The sequence below is a fragment of the Lissotriton vulgaris genome, chromosome 3_1 (genome assembly GCF_964263255.1).
Source record: "Lissotriton vulgaris chromosome 3_1, aLisVul1.2, whole genome shotgun sequence".
NCBI lineage: Eukaryota > Metazoa > Chordata > Amphibia > Caudata > Salamandridae > Lissotriton > Lissotriton vulgaris.
The window spans coordinates 249,382,593-249,404,870 of NC_141689.1; the positions used below are offsets into that span (position 1 = coordinate 249,382,593).

Below are 22,278 nucleotides of genomic sequence, written 5' to 3' on the forward strand. Positions count from 1 at the left end.
ACAAGACTGCCGTCCGAGGTCCGCCAGGACATGCGGATTTGGATCGCATTTCTGGAGGGCTTCAACTGCAGGGTAGTGTGGCTCGGTCCACCCACTACATCAGCTGAGTTAGGTTTATGGACTGAAGCTGCGGGCAGTGTGGGATTTGGCGCCATACTTGGAAACAAGTGGGTGGCACAACAGTGGCCGATATGGTGGGCATAGAGTGGTCTGACAACTAATATAGGTTTCCTAGAACTATTTCCAATCTGGGTTGCATTGACAGTTTGGCCGAATCAGTTGTGTAATCAATCTGTGATTTTCTGGTCTGATAACATGACAGTAGTGGAATGTATCAATCAGCAAGCGGCGCGGTGTAAAATGATACTTCGCCTACTAAAAGAAACAGTGCTGCTACGCATGAAACTTAACGCACAAGTTACTACTTGTGTAACGATATATCTGTAAGAGACATTAGTTAGTGATAGATTCCTTACCTTAGAATATCCCCAGGCGTCAGACTGGATCCGGAAAGTTTTGCGTAGCAGTACCCTTGCGCGTCGGTAGGCGTCGTCTGCGGCTCCGCGTCAGTCGTCGGCGTCGTGGGCGCCGTGATGACGTTGTCGGAGTACTTAGACGCCGCCTCCGCGTGCTGACGTCAGATCTTAGCCACAGCTTTTCCGAGCCAGAAGCGCAGAGCCATGACAAAAACCGACACTGGTGCCAAGAAACTAGGGCCCTGAAAGGGGATGACCTTAACCCTAGATATCGGTTCGCAGAACGGGGAGGATGGGTGGGTCGGTAAGGAATCTATCACTAACTAATGTCTCTTACAGATATATTATTACACAAGTAGTAACTTGTGCATCTGAAAGAGACACGTTAGTGATAGATTCCTTACCTTAGAATAGATACCCCAGCAATACCTTCCCCGTGGTGGTGGGTCTGTGAACCAATAGTTACACCAGAAAGTCCCGGAGAACGGAACGGCCGAAGTAGCCGTCCCTACGGACTTGACTGTCCAGGCAGTAGTGCCGCGCAAACGTGTGCAACGAGGCCCACGTAGCTGCCTGGCAAATGTCCTGCAAGGGCACACCTCGGCCCAAGGCAGTTGTAGTGGCCGTGGCTCGAGTGGAATGAGCCCGCAGCCCAACAGGGGGTTCCTTCTTAGCCAAGGAGTAACACGCCTGGATGCACATGATAATCCATCTAGAGATGGTCCGTTTGTGCACCGCTTTCCCTTTCTTAGCGCCCGTGTACCCAACAAAGAGTTGATCATCCACCCGGAACTGGCGTGTGCGATCCAGATAGAACGAGAGCGCACGTTTTGGGTCCAGACGGTGGAGCCTCTCCTCCTGTCTCGAGGGGTGCGTAGGCGGAAAGAAGGTGGGCAATGTGATGGACTGCCCAATGTGGTCGGCCGTGACCACCTTCGGCAAGAAGGAGGGCCTAGTCCTCAAAACAACCTTGTCCGGAAGGACTGAAAGGAAAGGAGGCTTACAAGAGAGAGCCTGGAGCTCACTCACTCTCCTGGCAGAGGTGATGGCTACCAGGAAGGCAGTCTTCAAAGAAAGAAGGCGAAGAGGGCAGTTGTGAAGTGGCTCAAAGGGAGCGCACATCAGAAACGTCAGAACCAGGTTCAAGTCCCACTGAGGCATCACGATGGGAACAGGAGGAAAGGTATGAGTGATGCCCTTCAGAAATCGATTTACGATAGGGGACTTGAACAAAGAAGGTTGGTCAGGCAGCCTCAGAAAGGCTGAAAGAGCCGAAAGATAGCCCTTGACAGTGCCCAGAGCAGAGCCCTGCTGGGCAAGAGAGAGAAGGAAGAGAAGGACTTCAGAGAGAGGGGCATTGAGGGGATCCACAGCCTTTGCTGTGCACCATGCCACAAATCTGTTCCACCTGCAGGCGTATACCGTCTTTGTGGAGGGACGCCTGGCTGCCAGAATGATGCTGCAAACTTCAGGAGGCAAGTCAAATGGCCTCAACTGTCGCCGCTCAATCTCCAAGCATGGAGGTGGAGACTGGACAGGTTCGGGTGGAGGACCGTCCCCTGCTGCTGCGACAGAAGGTCCTCCTGAAGAGGCAGACGAACCGGGGGATCGACTGTTATACTGAGTAGCTCGGGATACCAGTACCTTCGTGCCCAGTCCGGAGCCACAAGGATGACTTGTGCCCGGTCGCGCTTGATTTTCTTCAGCACTCTGGGCAGAAGAGGTATAGGTGGAAAGGCGTACAACAGACCACAGCTCCACTCGCGACGAAAAGCGTCTCCGAGCGAGTGCCGCCTTGGAAATTCCAACGCGCAGAACAGATGACATTGCGCGTTCTCTTCGGTGGCGAATAGATCTAACCAAGGCTCTCCCCATCGCAGAAAGAGGCCTTGCGCCACGTCCGAGTTCAGACGCCATTCGTGATCCATTGAGCACCGACGGCTGAGTTCGTCCGCCCTGGCGTTCAGAGAACCTGCCAGGTGTTGAACCACCAGAGTCACGCCCTGATGTTCCAGCCATTGCCAGAGACGCAGAGCCTCCTGGCAAAGGGTCCACGACCCCACTCCGCCCTGTTTGTTGCAGTACCACATGGAGGTAGTGTTGTCCGTGAACACCTGCACTGCACTCCCTCGGACAGACAGGAGGAATGCTTTCAGTGCCAGACGAATCGCCCGCAGCTCCAACAGATTGATATGGAGCCGGGACTCCGCCGGAGACCAGAGTCCTCTGATCTCCGCCTCTCCCAAGTGTCCTCCCCAGCCCTGGAGGGACGCGTCAGTCACAACAACGTGCTCCGGTTGGGGAAGGGAGAGGGATCTGCCGTTGACCCAATCGCGGTCCGTGAGCCACAACTGCAGCTGTCTCGCAGTGCCCTCCGAGATCAGGACATGGTCGGACAGGTTGCCCCGGTGCTGGGCCCACTGAAACTTCAGGTCCCACTGCAGAGCCCGCATCCGCCACCGTGCGTGATGCACCAGAAGGATGCAGGAGGCCATCAGCCCCAGAAGCCGCAGCGTCAACCTGACCGAAACCCGGGATAACGGCCCGAAGATCGGAATCAGAGCCTGTATATCCCGGACCCGCTGTTCGGGCGGGTAAACCCGAAACTGCGCCGAGTCGAGAACCGCTCCAATGAAATGGAGCTTCTGAGAGGGGCACAGGTGCGACTTCGGCACATTGATGGAAAATCCCAGCCAGTGCAGGAGATCCGCCGTAGTCTGGAGGTGGCTGACGACTGCCTGGGGCGAGCCCGCCTTCAACAACCAGTCGTCTAGGTAGGGGAAGACTGAGACCCCTAACCTGCGCAGGCGACCACCGCCATCACCTTCGTGGACACCCGTGGGGCGCTGGTAAGGCCGAAGGGGAGCACGGTAAACTGAAAGTGCTCGAGGCCTACCGTGAACCGCAGGTAACGCCGGTGGGCCGGCAGGACGGGGATGTGGAAATACGGATCCTGCAAGTCCAACGCTACCATCCAGTCTCCTGGGTCTAGGGCAGCCAAGACCTGAGCCAGTGTCAGCATTTTGAACTTCTCCTTCCGGAGGAAGCCGTTGACGTTCCTCAGATCCAAGATAGGGCGTAGGTTCCCTTTGCCCTTCTTGGGTACCAGGAAGTAGTGGGAGTAGCAGCCACGTCCTACTTCTGGCCCAGGAACGCGCTCGATGGCCCCCTTGGCCAAGAGGGCCGAAACTTCCTCCTGCAGGAGCCGCAAGTGATACCCAGATACGCGGTGGTGTTGCAGTGGCATGGCTTGAGGGGTCGTCTCGAAGGGGAGGGAGTAGCCCCTTCGGACGATCTGCAGCACCCACCTGTCCGAAGAGTGGTGATTGCGAACCCTGCCTCCCACTGGCGTCACATGGGCCGAAAAGCACGGACTAGGAGGGTTTAGAGGTGGATGCTGCGGGGGCAGGTGTGGACTGACTCCGCCTGTTTCCCCGACCGCCTCCACGGCGGTTTCCACGGCCGCCGCCGCGCTGGACGACAGTTTGCGGCGAGTGGCTGGCGGCACGTGTGGGGGCGCCCCTTCCTTGGCCACGAAAGGAGCGAAAGGCACCCATTTGCTGGCGCGGGGCCGAGAGGCCCAAGGACTTGGCCGTAGCCCTGGAGTCCTTAAAGCGCTCAAGCGCGTGGTCTGCCTTGTCGCCAAAGAGGCGACGGCCATCGAACGGCATGTCCATGAGTGTATTCTGGACGTCTGCCGAGAAGTTGGCGGATCTCAGCCAGGCGTGGCGTCGTATCGCCACCGTCGTAGCCATCGCTCTGCCCAGCGAGTCAGTAGTATCCAGTCCGCACCTGATTGAATACTTTGCTGCATCCCGGCCCTCCACTAGGGCTTGGCCGAGTTTGGCCCGTACCTCCAACGGACACTCTGGCAGCACTTCCGCCACCGTTTCCCACAGAGAGTGGGTGTAACGGCCCAAGAGGCATGCGGTGTTGAAAGACCGCAGTCCCAAGCTAAGGGACGAGAATACCTTCTTGCCGTAGGCCTCGTACCTCTTGGATTCCCGATCGGGGGGAGCCGTCGGGAATGCGGTCTGGGAGTTAGAGGCCTGGATGACCAGACTCTCGGGGGTGGGGTGGGTGGACAGGAAACATGGGTCGCCCGGGGCCGGGTGGTGGCGTCTGGCCACGTTCCTATCTACAGGCGAACCTGTAGCGGGCCTGGACCAAGTGCCCAAAAGAACGTCCGTCAAGGCCTCATTAAACGGCAGCAGAGGCTCCATGGAGCATGACTGCGGCTTAAGGACCTCAGTGAGGAGGTTAGTCCTCACGGCCGCGACGGGGAGCTCAAGGCCCAAGGCCTTAGCAGCCCTCGTCAACACCACACTATAAGTAGCACCCTCCTCCGAAGCCACGGTAGGAGGAGAGACAAATCCAGTGTCTGGAGAGGTGTCCAGGCCACTGGCCTCCCCAAGGTCTCCTGTCCAGTCCATGTTAGACTGACACTCCCTGGTCAGAGGGTCCTCAGACCCCTCCCAATTCTCCTCGTCCCCCATCTCCTGTGATTCAGGATCATAAGTGAATGGGGTGGGTTCATAGAATTGAAATTCTCCGAACGGCGTCGAGAGCGGCGCCGATAGGCGTCGTTCCGACGTCGGAACCCAGTGAGAGGAGGCATCGGGGATGGTGCCGCCCGAGGACGACGCCGGAGGGGACACCACACGGACCGACGCCAGGGGGGGTCGTAAGGTCCACCGGTGACGATCCAGCGCCCGACGAGGGCCCAGCGGTGCCCTGCGGCGCCGGGCCCGAAGGCACCGACGACGCCGGGGCCGCTGTACCCTGCGGCGCCGAGCCCGAGGGCAGCGGCGGCGTCGGGATCGTGGAGCACTGCGGCGCCGGGCCCGAAGGCGCCGGCGGCGAGGCCAAAGCACCCGACGGCGTCGGGGTCGTAGCCCCCGACCCACTAGGGCCCCCAGACGGGTTCACTGGGCCCGAAGGCACCGCGGAACCCGTCGGAGGAGAAAGGGACCTCATGGCCATGAGGAAGCGCTCGATCTCCTCCGGCGTCGCGTTCAGCCCAGGGACCGGGGGGTATGGGGCCGAACGCGGCGCCCGCGACTCACGAAGAGCCGCGTGGGCGGTGTCACCCAAACCCCCAGCCGCATCACGTTGGTTCTTCTGTTTGCTCGGCGCCAAGATGCTCCTTCCGGAGCGATAGTTGCGCTATACAAATCCCAATAAATATCAAAAATATCAAATATCACGCGAGCGTCGGGGGGAGTCAGAAGAGCGATGATGTCTCTTCGACTTTTTATGTTTCTTACCTGACGACTTGGACCCGGAGGAGTGGCGCCGACTCCCGGAGCTGTGACGGCTCCGTCCCCGCGACCTGTCCCTCGACCGCCCGTGGGACCGGGACCGGGACCTCACACGGCGCGGGGCCGACTGGCGGATCTCGAGTCGCCTGCGGGACCGCTCCCGCCTGGCCTTCCTCGAGAGGGCCCGACAGTCGGAGCAGGCCTCGTCGTCATGGTCGACGCCCAAACACATCAGGCACAAGCGGTGGGGATCCGTAACCGACATGGTACGGTCGCACTCGTCGCAATGCTTGAAGCCGGGCATCCCTAACGGCACCGTCGGAGTCGTAAAGACTTCGAAATGGATCAAAAAAGATCACAAAAGTTTAGTCAAAAAGTGACTAGGGAACTGCTCTTTCCAGATCTGCGCTGGCTGGCGCGGAAAAAAGAAGAACTGACGTCAGCACGCGGAGGCGGCGTCTAAGTACTCCGACGACGTCATCACGGCGCCCACGACGCCGACGACGGACGCGGAGCCGCAGACGACGCCTACCGGCGCGCAAGGGTACTGCTACGCAAAACTTTCCGGATCCAGTCTGACGCCTGGGGATATTCTAAGGTAAGGAATCTATCACTAACGTGTCTCTTTCAGATATACAGTTTAGGGCCAAACATGTCCCAGGGGTGTTAAATAATGCAGCTGGCGCAGTCTCTTGCTTTAAGATGCAGGTATTCAGGGAACATCTACATTCCGCAGAGGCGACGCCTACACACTTCCCAGCAACACTCTGGCAGATTGGTGCCAACAGTTACAGAACCTCGTGGCAGCTAGCCTAGCGCCCAGGACCAGAACTGCTTACGAAGGGGCGTTTTTATCTTACTGCACGTTTTTGAGACAAGGTTGGGCGGAGAGATGGGATCAGGCAGGGAATTTCACTCAGTACCTAGATGCATTACACAGGGAAGGGCGCTCCGCAGCGACAGCCAGCCGGCACGTGGCAGCGGTGTCTTTCTTTGCACAGATTAGGGGTACCAAAGATCCCACGAATAGTTTCATGGTAAGGAAGGCGCTGAAGAGGTGGCGGCGCCTCCAAGCAACCGTCACGGACACGAGGCAACCGATACGTTTAGAGCGGCTGGCATCACTATTAAATGCCCTGTGTAGCATCTGCAGTTCATCAGGGGAAGTCCTATTGTTCAGAGCGGCCTTTACAATAGCTTTTTATGGGGCGTTCCGGGTAGGGGAACTGGTGGCTAGCAATAAGCAGGACCTGCTAGGTGGACTTCAGTTTGAGCACACAAGGATAGTAGGTGATACACTGTTAATTACCATCAGCAAATCAAAGACTGATCAGGAAGCCCGTGGTGAAGGGCTGGTACTCCATCGGGCGCAAACTAATCCATGCTGCCCAGTGATGCACGTGGAAGCCTTCCTCAACCAGAGAGTAGGCGCACTGGGGGGGCATTATTGATGCATGCAGATTGTACCACACTTACAAGGTTTCAATTCAAGAGAGTGTTGGCTATGACAATTGACAAGGCAGGCTTAAATCCGAAGGATTTTGGGACACATTCGTTCCGTATAGGTGCTGCCACTGAAGCAACTGCTAGAGGGTTACACAATAGCAGTGTGAAGAGAATTGGGAGAAGATCTTCCAACTGTTACAAGCGTTATGTTGCAAGGGTGGCAGAATAATTACGATGACGCCTGTCTTGTTTGTTTGCTTGTATTTCAGTTTACCGAACTTGTCACGCAGGGCGGAAACTGCCGTAAACACATCATCGGTACAAAAGGGGGTGGTGATGGACGGAGCATCTGAATCAATCAAACACTCACACCCAGTCAAAAGATCTGGGTTTAATCCATCACCGTTCTTTAGCCCACTCTGCCACCCCAGTTCAGACATCATCAGCAATTATCTTCATCACGGTGGACCCAGGCACAGGAAAAGGAGACACAAGTTGTATGGGTTTTTGGTCATTCTTACGTGAAACGTGTTAAAGCTGTCATTACAGACAGAGGGCGGAACAGGGATGTTTCAGAGTCTCCTTTCATGGTAAGGGAGGTCACTGCCTCAGTCAGTTGAGGGGGTTCGTTAAGAAGTTGCTCAACAGACACACCCCGCCACCCACTGTTGTTATCTTACATTTGGGTAACCTGGTAAAACTGGGCAGAGGGGTCCTGATGGAAGAGATAATCTCGGGGGTAGGTTGGTTAGCTAAAACATGCCAGGGCTGCACCATAGTTTGGTCCCAGATAATTCCTAGACTCAGATGGAGAGAGGGGGGTGGGGGGGAATTTGGTGGAAGCGTTGAATCACTCGGTAAAGAAGATCAACAATAAGATAGAGAAATTATTTCGGTCACCACAATTGCAAAACATACCACATGGGTGTGTCAGGGGGAAACAGTGCTTCTTACAAGATGGGGTTCACCTGACTAGTGCGGGCAAGGACTTATTTTTTAGAGAACATCTTGGCATTGCTAGGGGGTTTTAGATCTGGGCATGACCTTGAAGAGTAGGAGGATATGGGGGGCCAGATAGTCGGACAACTAAGCTGGCCTGTGGCGGTAAGGTCATGATTGGTGAGCAGTCAATTTAAGGTCCTTAGGGGGCGGCGCCATTCTTGAATGGGGTCGCCCAGAAGGAGGGACAAGTGGTCTCTCCTAGAACTCCAGGGGCAGTACATCCGGTTAGTTGGATGGGTGCGGGGGAGGGGGGAGTCACACTTTCCTTAGGCTGGTTGGCCACCCCGCACGTGCACTATGACATCATTAAACGGCGCAGAGTGCAAGGGACCCCTTTTGGTTAATGGAGTTCATGGAGCGTACAGGGGTAGCCGGGAGGGGAGTAAGTACCCTCTTGGTAAACGGGCCCTTTGCGCATGCGCACTCAGACGTGAGGGCGTGGCTGTTGATAAGGATCTGACACCGGTTAGCGACCTTGCCGTAGGCCCAAAAATAGGGTATGCAGAAAAATTAATAATGTGTGATTATGATCCAAAAATGTTAGATTCGGATAGGAAATGTTCTGTATTAGAAATATGTTAAGGTTAACCCTTGGATACCGGTCTACATGGATTGTAATCTAATGTCGATTGTTTTTTTCTGCATAAATGATTGTGTAAATATTGTTTATTTAAAAAAAAAAAAAAATTGTTTTCATGTTTTAATAAATACAGCCGGGGGGTCGTGAGACCCCCCCCCCGCCTTCCAAAGAAACTCCTCTCTCATGTCCAATTTCTAATAAATCTGCGGGTGCACTAGGCAGGGGAGGGGGATGGATGGTAGTCCCTGACCATAAGCATCTCTGGGATACAGCCAGAGCTAGCGCAGACGGGCTTAAATGGTCTTCAAAATGTTAGCAGGCCGAGCCAGCTCAACTTTATAACAATTAAGACACAAACCTGGTGAACTGGGACTGTGGTCCAGAAGAGAGGGTGACTCTTCACTTTGAGTTTTATTGAAATGACGCTTATATCGTTAAACTTTATAATCTGCACGCTGCTCTTGTAAAGGTCATAGAAAGGGAAGTGATACACAAAGCACTTCTGTTCAGACAGCGCTTCTGCGGCTACAAAGCCTCAATGTTGAAATCATTGTCTGTTTCCACGCAAAAGCAGCCGTCAAGGGCGGCACAAAGTGTCACTGTCATTGTTTACCCTGAACCAAAGGCCTCCAAGAAAGCTCCTCCGGGTACAAGAAAGGATGCAGGTTTCTACAGAGACGGCGGTAACTATGGTGCTATTTATCTACCTGAACACTGGCGCCATGAGCTCCTTGGTAACACACCTGAAGCTGTAAGCAAGACCAGCCTTGAGCATGTCACACCGCACACCCAACAATGCGGAAGCCCATTCCATGGGATGCGACAACTCAGCGAGGTCAAGGGAGGACACAGTGCATGATCAATCCAGACAGACCCTCAACAAGAGAAACAAGCCACAGAATCGAACAGTAAAGGTGGTAACTAAAGGCAGCATGCATCCTTTTATATCACTTATGCAGGTATAACACTCGCGAGCTTCTGGAACAGTGAATACCATCATTACAAGATGCTTCACAAACCCCGATAACCGACTTAAAATGATACTTATGTTAAACATGCATGTATATTTGAGGGTTCAGGACACCAATAAGTACCTACATTTGCAACTGAACAGTTTCTTGCATTGGATAACATTCTGTCCAATGTATACATCTTCCTCGTGCCCTGGCACGCGCTCTCACTTCATTACCTCCCAGTCATCAGATTGGACCTGTCATTTCTTCAGTAGCTCAATTCGTCAGTGCCAATTTTTGCCATAGCCGCTTAAACTGCAGAGTGGCTCAAGTCACAAATTTAAGTAAAGTGGTGCCGCCAGGTAGGCACATCTACTACACCAGTGATGCCTACTCCATATACAGAGGGAGCTACGCAACAAAAGGAATATTACGGAAAAACAAACAGCCTGAAAAAAGGGGAATGGAGAAGGCAGTGAGGAATATATAGGAAGAGCAAGTATCCACTTCAAGTGATGTGTGACAGTCAGACCAGATCAATTGACAAGTTTAAGAATCCATGATAAGGAGCACCACTGAAGTAACATTTTCTTCAAACCGATACGTCTTCCCACAGATTCATAATCTAAGAAAGGCTGCCAAGGAAGCAACATTTCAGGAGATGAGTTGGAGCAACAGATGAAGGGCTGCTCTACCAAACTGTGCCTCAGACCTGTATCCAAGTCGAGACAGTAATGTTTGGCAAAAGTAGCAATGGATGCCCAAGTGTCTTTTCCAAAGCCCTGCCCATCACTAAATGAACCTTTAAACCTTAAGAGAGATCCTTCTTTGACAACTTGTAACTAACCATAACAAACACTACTACCAATCTGCTTGACAAGCCTTAGAACTCAAGTTAAAGTTGTTTGTCCATCCTGCACTCTTTTCACAGCTCCAGATAGTAGCGGAGAAAAATCTCCCATCCCTCTTTTTTTTCTGCAATGTGACTCAGTCTACCTTTGAGCTTCAAAGCCCTGAAATACAGAGTCAAGACTTTTGGAGCAGTACCCACCACCCTTACTATCATAGTAATTATCTGAAATGTTCAGGACAAAAAAAACTAGAGGAGACAGCCACATAGTTCAATCTAGAGCAATAAGGATGGACTCTTCTATATGGCCACAAATCTTTTTAATGACGCTTGGTTGGAGAGTTAATGGAAAAATTGTCACATTGGGAGCAAAAAATCTACGCAAACATGAAATCCCCGAGTGGTTCATACACGTACCTACAGAATGCTCCTGCCGTACTCACTTCCCACACAGGATTCGTTGAGTGAAGCCTGCTCAAGCAGACCGCCTTGGAGTTCTCCGTCCACCGCTAGATGAGTTGCTGAGATTGCCATCCTTTTCTCAGTGGCCTAGCCACAGAGCCATGGTATTTTCACAAGGCTCTCTGGAACCTGCACCTCTCCACTTGTTCATACAGTGCACGGTTGTGATTTTGTCTCCAAGAACATGCACACATTTGCCTAGCACAGAGGAAGGAAGGCTTTAAGGTGAAGCGTATTACTTGAAGGTTTGTGACAGTGAGGCAGAGATGCACTCATGCTGCTCCCAGAGGCCATCCACCACAATCAGCACTGTGATCCAGCCTGAATGGTACCCCCAACAGGAGGTTATAGGGGTTGGACCACCAAAGAAGACTCCTGCAAACTTTATAAAGAAAAAATTACATTTGCATCAGACCTTGCTGCCTGAAGCACTATTAAAAAGGGCTCAGTCTTCAGTGAAATATCAAAGTGATACATGAGGTCATTAAGGAGGATCAGAAATTTGATTATGCTAAGATTATTGGTTTGCAGAGGTGGAGACCATCGGAAAAAGGCTCTGCAAGCTTTCTGAGGTGGATTCCTTTACTTTTTATTGTCTACAGAACTAAAGAGATGAGTCATATCTGTTGCTGCAGAGAAGACTACTGAAAATTGACAGAATATTGTACACAATGCAGAGGTTTGGAAGTAGTCTGAAGGTGATGCGAAACTGCCACTAGAAAACTAATCTTGATGGGCTGCTCATCAAGAGAGAAAAATAGGTATCCAGCCTCAAGTGAGCTGCAAGAGATTCTGCCTTGATTCTATCAGTCAATCAATCAGGCACTTGAATAGCACGGTTACTCACCTGTATGGGTCTCAAGGTGCTGGGGGCGGGAGAGAGGTACTGCGGTTCAGTCGAAGACCAGGTCTTGAGGTCCTTCCTGAATTGAGGCAATTCTAGGAAAGATTATGAAGGCTGAGGCAAGTAGAAATGGTCGAGCAATAAATGTAAAAGTGAGGTGCTGCACTCCCATTTCATGCCTCTAATACGTCCTGTGAAATCATGATTTACATTATCTAGAAGTATTGTTGGTAATGAGACCAAGCAAGTCTTTTAGTTTCAGCACCAGAAGGATTTGAGCCAATGTTACCAATTTGAAACTTTGATTATGAGTGAATTATTTCTGAAATCAAAGATTTAAAATAGCCCAAACGACTATCTTCTTGTCCATCAGAAAATATATGTTATACAGCTCTACCATCTGTGCATGAGGGACTCTCTCTAGAGTTAGTTTTTAGGTCGAGCCTAGCACAGCGCGCATGTGCTGCTATAGGAGAAGATCTTTTGGAATCGGTCTGCACTTTCCTAACACTCTTGCGTGTGGCGGCATCCACCTTGCAGGAGCGAGCAGCAGCACACAGGGGCCATCTGTTTCTAATTAGCGTGGCAGTGAGCGCTTGTCTGCATTTCTCTACTCTCTCTCCCCTGCCTGTCTCACCCTCGTTTTCGATTCTGAACGACATAAAGAGAATAAACTAACAAGGTGTAGAGTTAAGTGCAGCCATTTCTTCTTTTAATCGTACTCTGTGTCCTCATGACCCCCGTTATGACCCGCACATGCTGCAGCGTCACATACTGCTATGTATTTTAGGGGAGGATACACTCTTGCATACACTGTGACCAGGGGGCTAAAGTTTATAACAAGTGCCGCCAGCCACCGAGTCGCACGCTGCATGCGAGTTTCGGACAGCTGTGTTTTTTGTTGAGAGCTTAGGGTCAAACCAACAGTGCCGCTTTTGAGCAATTCCGAAGCAATTAACTCGTCTGCCACACGCAGCTGTTTGTTTTCAGTCTCCTCTCTCTCTTTTCAGTCCCTTCTCCGTTTGTGTTGTTTAAGCGGACCCCGGAAGTCAGGCATACTCTAACTGCTTGAAAGGTACATTGGTAACTGATTTAGGAGCGCAGGGATGGTGTCTGTATGCAGTCCCTTGTCCTCACGTCAAGAGGGGGGGCAGAGCGGTTGTGCTGTCCCTCGGCGCCACCTCTCAGCATGTGGGAGCTATTACTGGAACATTTCCAGATCCAATCAGGCACCTTGTCAAATTTAAAAGGTAAGGAATCTCGGATTAAATAGTTCCGTTGTGATGAGGAAACAAGGGCCAAAAGATTCCTGGGGCCTGAAAAATGGAATCCTTTTGTAGGGTTCTTTTTTGATGCACATGTTTTTTCTTAGCTTTCCCTCAGCAATGTTGGCATTGATTCTAAAGTGGACAACCTGCTGTCTCCCTTGAATTCTGATACTTGGTTGCCGATTGAGCTACAAAGTGCCATCAGGGTCTCCCTTGAATTCTGATACTTGGTTGCCGATTGAGCTACAAAGTGCCATCAGGGTAGATATTTCTCCTGAAAGGAAATTCCTGAATGTTAAATGGCTAGTTTGATGGAATGTCATATTTTGCAGCGGTGATCCTCCCAAGGACATCTTAAAGATTTTGGGGGCCGTGGCTCAAACTTATTTTGGGGGCCCCTGTTCAAAACCACTTTGAATTAATGATCCAATTACTTCTCTTTCATGGCCTCAGCAATGGACGTAAAAAAAACTACAATTGACCTTTGGCTTGTTATTTAATACTATATTAAATTGCAGAGAGGATAGAACAAACATTGAGTAACTAAGCATAGTCAGTGGTGCAACTCACACTGTAAACCAGCAAGCGACTGCCCTCGCTACATACTCATTAAGAGATAACTTATTAAGACATTCATTGCCTCTCATCTCAAGCACTGTATTGTTAAGTATAATGCATGGGCAGACATCTGAGTTCTTTGTGTGCTGTCTCACATAGAATGTTTCTTGAGGTGAGCTCACCAGCAGCGGAAATATTATTTCTCCCATTCTATTGTGGAATAATGGCCAACACTAATTCAAGGATGCAAATTATGTGTGTTTCACCTAGCAAGGAGTTTAGGAAAGAGGGCATTCAGGAACTTCTCTCCAGTGGTAAACAGTGAGGTAATTGATTATGAATAATCTGTCATTGAAGGGCCTATAAGTTGACCTACAGTCATTTTCCTTTAGTGGACACTTATCAGACTTTCTATACTTTACCCTTATTGATAGCTGATTTGAGCTGAGTATTTGTTGATTTTAGTAGGAAGGCGTATGTCAGGATTTCCTGTACACAGCATGGCATTAAAAGCAAAAAATGGAAGGATTGATAACATTCATTTACCATTATTTCATTATTAATCTTTTTCTTATGTGTATTTGTTTACCACACATTATAGCATGAATGCTGTATCGAGTACGTTTTTAACACCAATAGTATCAAAGAACCGGACTACTAGTAGGAGTATACACCAACTGGTGGGGTGAAGCGACAATCCTGTACAGGACTGACAGTAGAATGTATAGAATTTAGTATCCAAGTGCACCAAGACTAGGAGGAACAATAGGACATTAAAAGTGGAAACAGAGACTACTGTCAATAAGAGTGAGTCCCAAGACATGTCACTAGACACAAATGCAACTGCAAAATGGAGAAGGGATATTCAGAAAGTGCTCTGGTTAGTCGTAGCTCCAAAACTGGTAGGGAATAAAGAAGTAGCAGAATTTCAATTTAGTTATAGTACAAAAGGATGTTGGCAAAAGGATAGTGTAACGTGAAGTACAGGGAGAGGTGGCTGATGAAAGAAAGGGAGAAAAGGGGTTGCCCAGGATTTGAAACCAAAGATAAGGAGTCTGCTATGTGTAAGAAAGGTTAGAGTAGAGTATAAATGGTTGAATAGGGGTGATGAACAGAATGAAAGGCGTTCTTTAAGGAATACGCAGAATTACAAGTCAAGTCTGAGGAGAAGTTTGTTTTGGTGCGAGGAGAATGTTCGCTGCCCCAAACAAAGAATAGTGTTTCTGCTCAAGCACCAGTTTAAAGGCAGTTTATCTGCTTCTGTGTCGAACCCAGAGCCCGCATAATGAGGAGTAAATCAATTACGATGGACTTTACCAAGTGGAAAGTATGATGTATTCAGATTATACAGATTATAAGAATGTGGTAGTGGGGCAGGGCTGCCAGTGGAAGAGAGGTTTGTTCCTGAGTGTAATCAACGTTTCATGTCCCGGGGGAGGGTAGAGTTAAGACAGGACACAAAAGGTGGTAGAACCCAGGTTTCTGGGAGTAGTCGTGACAGAAGAGTAAATTATCTTGGTCATGTTGGGGCTGGGAATCAGCCACCAACACCAGGTGACAGAGAGACAAGGTAGGTAGGAAAAGAGACAAAGGTCTGGATGTCAAGAGCCAAAGTATGGTAAAAAAGCTGAAGCAACAAATTATGTTAATGAGGGGAGTATAGGATAGGCTGGACAGTACGTTAAGTGATACCGATTACTGGAGAGGTAGGTAGGCGAGGAGTGGATTGTGAACAGGGCCCCAGGGTTCATTTAACTTCCAGGGTGGGAGTTGAAACATAAATATGTTGTGACAGTAATGTCATGTAGGGACAAGAGCAACAGAAGGGTTGTTATTGGATGGCCGTCTCAGTGAAGTGCAATTTGCAAGAGTTGGCCAGCCATTAGCGTAAATCAAAAGAGGAAGGGTAAATCAAAGATTACACAAAGATTGTAGCATTTCAAGATGACTTATGAGAGAACAGCAGAAGAGTTATTCAGGGATGAGGGGGATTTCATCTGGGATCTACTTCCAAATGCATAAATTACTTTCAGGAATAATTCTTTGTCTTAAGAGCCACAGTCTTTACTAAACCTATGAATCACTCTCGGTTTCCCCAACAATGTTTTCCTCCAATGGTACAGCAAATGCCCCTTAGAATGTACAGAATACACCAACACGTGAACATTAATTTGCATATATCTATTTTTCGATTCAATTTACAATGTAATGAGTAGGTGTATGTTTTCCTTGGAAAAACAAATTAATTGTGACTTTGTCTCTGTAAAGGTGATTTTGGTTTTAAATACATGGATTCGGATATAGAAGCATCTTCATGAGGTAACCCATATTTTCTACTAATGTTACTGTTTTGATAAAGTATGAACTAGCAGTTTGATTCAGACTGATATTTACCACTTCATGAATGGACCGGTTAAAGCCGTCATCTTCAGTAAGGATCAACAAAATTATAAGAGCCATGTATACATGATGCGAATTTCTTTCTTCAACATGATAGAGAATCTCCAAAATAGGTAACACCTAAAATAGAAGATAAATAACAATTAAAAAGTCCACCTCAACAAATGACATTCATATTTTTTCATCAACATTGAACTATTACTATTATATAGATATGCGATTGTACAATTCTAAACCGTCATTGCAATTTTTCTGTCCATGGTTTGAAGAGCCCAGATATGCAAGGCTCTGAATAAAGTTTTAACAAACACCTCAAATACATCAACACAATCACTAAAAAGGGCTAGGTTCTCTTTAGAAGGGAGAGTCTTGCTCAATGAGTAAAACCTTTAGTCACATCAGGGTACCACTGTTTTCGAAAACATATTTTTGCCCATGACACTAGTACAACATTTCATCCACTTCTCTTGAAGGGTCAAACTCAATAGAGATGGTCTAAAAACAATGGAACAAACTAAATGAATAAATACAGCTTGACCAATATAGGTGTAGATTGTATATCTAATAGCAAACATATCATGGATATATATGAATAAAGCTGACTTTGGATAGCACTTTGTTGCAGACCAGAAGTTGAAAATATTATCTACGAATGAGCTACGAGCCAGAAATATCGAGCAGATTTCCTACATAGGATAGGAAGCAGACAACGCTCAAGAAGTCTTCTGTAGTGCTCTGCACGTGGTATGTCTGTGCCTTTCTCATCCACACCTAATTACTGTTTTGCCCTTATTGGACTTCAGAAGGTGTATCTCAGCTTTCAAAGAAATCTTAAAACAAGGCTCTTTTAGTAGCAAATGGTTCTTGACTGCTCCTTTTCTAGCAATTTGTGTGCTAGGAGCCGGGAAACCCTGTTTGGATAGCTGCGCACGTTACAAAACTAATTTAATAATAATAATAATAATAATAATAATAATATTCAGCAGACTGGGGTACGGGCAGCAATACGCAACTTTTAGAAAAGGGTTAAAACCGAATAAGCCGTATACTCAAGGTTGCTCTCTAGTTAACAGGTGAATCAACCTTACGCAACACCTCAAAGACTTCAGGTTACTTTGCTGCAGAAGAACAAAACAAATAGCAAAAACCTGCCTTCTCTTTGGAATATTCAGTTTTTATGGGCAATGGATAATTCACTCAGGAACTTTGTAGGCACAGTGCTTTCAAAGCATACATACAAATAAAGGTCCAAGATATGACAGAAGGTAGGACAGATGCATCAGCATTTTGACCTAAACTTAATTTCAAAGTAAAGTTAGTTTTGCATCCTATTCTTTAACATATCAATTGGAATGTAGTAACTATAGCGGCTCCCACACCACCTCATTTTTACAAAAAAAATAATTCTATTTCAATCTGTTTTCTTTGACTTCCAATTACCAAGGGCTCTAATCAACAGATTTCTTTTTACTCATCTAATAAAGCACATAAAGTTCTCTACTTATTGAAAACATTTACCATTTGTGGTACCTGTTTTATTAATAATAATTCATTACTTATTTGTCTTGCTTTATTGGAGTACTGAAAAATGTGCACTAGGCAAACTACATTAACATAGCTTCCTATATAATCTTTAAATTAATATCAGTTTGGCTGTTTCCTCTTGTGACGCTTCAAAATAGCTACCGTTTAGGTAGTTGATGACACTTTGACTATGCTAGATGGATGGGATGCCTGCTTTCTTGCCTACCCGTGGCCACCTAGGGTGTTATATCAAACACACAAAAGGTGATAGGAGGGTGCTAGCAATAATATCTAACCACTGGCAATCATCGGGGTAGCAGGGTATACCAGACACGGGTCCTTTGCTCACTTTGTTACTGGAGCCAAGCTACACTGGACTGCAGAGCCCTTATCAGGATGAAACCAATCCTGGGTTGCTTGTGTTCTGGTTCAGACCTGGCTTGGCAGTTTGGGATGAACTGTTCCCACTGGAGCAGAACTAAGCTTAATTTGCATATAAAAGGGCGGTCGGTTGGAAAACTACCTCGAGCGAATGCCAGTGTTAGCACTTAGTACTAGCATCCGCCAATCAACTTTTATGTGTTTAACTCCGAGTGGGATACATAAAGGTTTCTATGTGCCACTTTTTCAGAATCAATGCTCCTTCATCAAATTTATTTCAGAACTCTCAAAGCACAACCAGAGACTAAACCCCTGCTGAACATTTGCTCAGCTCTTGAATCATTTTGATAAAACTACTGCCCCCAAACAAGCCTGTAAAGAGAGTGCTACAATACAGGGATACAACAGTGAGCGTTATCCCAAATTTACAGGAAACAGTTTATGTTATGTTATAGGTAAAAGACATAACATGCTTTGTTTTATATAGAAAGATTGAAAACCATGAATGAAGGACAGTCTACACTATGCAGGAGTTTGTCTCCTCAACACTCGTCATAGAAGGATTGACATGCTCCTGCTTGGTGTTGGTAGATAGATAATTTTGCTTGATATTTCCTGTGTGTTGAACATGAACACAAAAGACAGGACTGAAATAAAAAGAAACTAAGAGATGCTTTGCCTGGTAAGTCGGCTTGGTGGTCTTTAGAGCAGACCACTACCAACTGACCTTAAGTTTGCGTTGTTGCAATGTATCTGCCTCTTCAGTAACTTAGTTCATGTGCACCTAATGGTGGGTTTGGCAGATGGGACTTCAGAGTGTGGATAGGGATTTGTTGAAAGAAGCTGGAATGCTATGCAAGAGGTTAAAGTGTGCATACCTAGTAACATGGAACAGGATGGTGCGGAGCATGTTGACAACTGTTTCTACCCACACGGACTGTCCAATTCCAGAGTCATTTTCAGGGCCAGTAAGCGATTAGATGACTTTTAAGGACACTGGGATGCTGCAGGTGAAGCCACTCCCTTTTCTCAGGGCCATAATATGTTTCTTAAAAACAAGGGACTAAGCAAATATGACTTTTCTCAACCCATTCCATTGCTGAGGTGACAATTAATTCTAAATCGTGTTTAAAGCTTTATAAACCTTTGATGATCAGGAAAGTGCTATCTCAGTTTCTGGATTCATGATGCTACACATGACATGATGCCAACTAATAAACCAGTACCCGATTTGGCAGATCTGATATGTATGATTTTTAATATATGAGCATCAATAGAAGTTCTGATTCTTCAGACATTCCCTATGGTGTGAGGACTTCAAGAACACCACTGATGCAGATCAGGATGTCTTTGCCCTGTTACACAGGGCGGCTCGACAGGTAGACCAGCCAGTGGCTCATGTAGGAAAGTTTGCTTGTATTCTGATCGTGATACATTGCACAGGCATCAATGAGCGAGTAGATTCAGCGAGCAATGGAGCGAATGAAAGAGATGGGCAACAAGCAAGGTCTACTGTCGGGGAAACCAACAATGCCAGCATTGTGTGTACGCTTTAAATACTCTCCGGGATCAGAATGCAACCAGGGAAACAATGCAATGTTTTTACTAAACTTCATTTTCAACACTGAAATATTATTTTAGCTAAATGCGTATATTTTAATAAACCTTTCAATATAGGCATATATTATAGTTGCCTTTCTGAGAATATAATCTATTGTTTTGAAAAGTGAGATGGGTGCCTTCACTACAGGGTATAAGCTACAGTATATTACGTCAATCTGACTGTCTGCGTGGTGATCTCATTTTCTATTATCTTAAACTATTCACCTTTTTCTAGTGTTGGATTTGTCATTTTTATGCGCTCATGGCAGAATGGAGCATTTCTGACATTTTAATTGTCCATGGCAGATGGTGATTTTTTTTTAACTGGCTACTTTTTTATAAAAATATTCTAATCGCAGGATGATTCAGGTGTCACAGAAAAACATTGGCTCAAATTCATATATTGAACCTTCTGAGATATCCCAAATCACAGAGGTGTCAGTGCGTGTGATAGTTTAGTGAACCCTAGGATTACGCGCCAGAGTTCGCACACCCCCACAAGATACAGATATAAAGATATACACTGGAAATAAGTAAAATATGGTTAATTACAAGTGACGCGAAAACTGAAACACTACATTATGGATGTCTTATAAGGTTAATGGCAGAACAAGTTAACTTACGCCTTGTAAATAGCACCCCGTAAAAAGAAAGTCTACACTGAAATCGGCTGTCTGTAGAATAGCAATTATAGAGGACATTCCAAAGTATTTATTTATTTATATAAAGTTTAGTATAGCACGAACAAGACCCCTAAGGGTATCAGAGCGCTTCAAAGTAGAGGGGGGAGGAAACAAAGTAAGGTGAGTTAAAGAGAGGTTAAGGGACGCTAGCACGCTGAACTAAACAAAATTGTACATAGATGCAAGCAAAACGTTACATAATAAGGTAGGCAGAAAACATAGACATTACAATTGGAAGGAGAGAAAAAAAAACATTTCGCAAACAGACAGGCCATGATCCATGTATTCTACGTTCTCTATTGCTTTTTATAATGGTTCATTTTGTGACTGGAGCCTTGTAATGTGACGTGACAGCATGTTTTAAGACACTTGTAGCTTCGCTGAACTGGACGGCTGGTCAACCAGCTACAGAATCCTTAGGATGTCTGAACTTTGAAAATATGTGGTTGTGGAATGATTCCCTATAGCACAGGAGTGAGATCTGTGAGAAAATGAGAGGTACTTCGGAGGAGCATTATGGTCCACAAATTTATTCAAAATCTATGTGTGCACTTAGGAGAATAAAATGTGGTGTCACTTTCCCTACTGAAACCCTTCTGTGTGAAGAAGTCAATTTTATAATTCAATGAGAAATGAAAACGGTATGCAACGCTTACAACGCGCGCGTTACCACGACCTACCATTACCACGCGGTTGTAACACCGAAAGTTGTTACAACGAATTGCGCTGGGGGGCGCTCGAGGATAGTAAATCATTTAATTTACTATCCCAACACCTTCCCTACTATCCACGGGGACTGGTGTTGGAATAGTAAATTAAATGTTTTAAATTTGCGCCCCCCCAACGCAAGTCGTTGTAACGACTTGCGTTGTTACAACCGCGTTGTAATGGTAGGTCGTTGTAACGCGCGCGTGGTAACATCATATATCCAATGAAAACCAATAGCAACGTATCACGTGCTCTGCTAACCAGCCAATCAGGCCAGGTGAGGGTGGTTTGCCTTTCACCACTCGAATCCTTCGGTTGTATAGGTTTAGAAAATATACACATTTCCTTCCTTTGTAGGCCTGGGTTTGATGCCTGCCAATAGGCACTGGTATGCGCTAATATTACTTTACTCATTGTGCACACCACAAATCCTGTATTTGGTATAGTCATACTCAGGACATTCAGAATAACATTTACTTGCCTCGTGTTCTAGTATTTATTTTAGTCTGTTTGAAAATACAAGATATTGAATACTTTAGCTACTAAAAGAAATCTGCAGATGTTAATCATATTTTGAGGGTGAAATAGAATAAGGATGCGGAGGTTGCACCAATAAACATTTATGATAGTACAGCAAGACAAAAATGTATATGTGACTGAAGAATCTAACACCGATTTTTTAAAACAAACTCTAGAAATAAAAAAATCCTTGCATAGGGATAAGCAAGCAACCATAAGTGAAGGGTCTAAAATTTGGTGGCTAGGTTTGTCTGGTCAATATTATGGATTTTTTTTCCAGTTGTGTTCAATGTTAATATTGAAGTCAATTGATAAATCGCAAGGAGTAGCAGATGTGACATTATGCGCCCCATTGACAATATCACAAGATTGTCCAATTGTCGCACAGTTTGTCCTCCAACAACCTACAATTTGCTGTTGGCAGCGAGGAGATGGACAAGCTGCAGCTCTTAACACTTTGCTTCTCTTCTGTTCCTTCCTTCGTGAAAGCAGGGGTAACAAGGGCAATGCCAAGGCTATCACCTGAGAAACAAGAGGTAGCAGCTATCTCCGACTGCCACTACGGTTATATGGGGCACACCCTCAGAAGTACCTTCACATTACTCCCCTTCGCTTTGAGCTGTAGCCAGCCTAATAGGTTGAAAATAAAAGAAACCTAAGATGGGTTCTCCAAAGCATACAGTAGCCTACATGTAAGGTGCAAGCTAAAATGTTCCAAACTTTATCGAGTAACAATTCATCTCAATTCTGCAATGAACACA

General features: G+C 47.1%; 1 protein-coding gene across 2 annotated transcripts in view; it reads right to left on the reverse strand.

Moving 5' to 3' along the window:
- Positions 1-22,278, reverse strand: part of DYM (dymeclin) — a 1,096,728-nt gene that overhangs the window by 492,720 nt on the left and 581,730 nt on the right. For both annotated transcript variants that reach the window (XM_086960369.1, XM_086960370.1), the window contains exon 11: positions 16,095-16,220. In XM_086960369.1, coding sequence (XP_086816495.1) covers positions 16,095-16,220 — 126 coding nt within the window. The remainder of the gene's footprint in view (positions 1-16,094; positions 16,221-22,278) is intronic.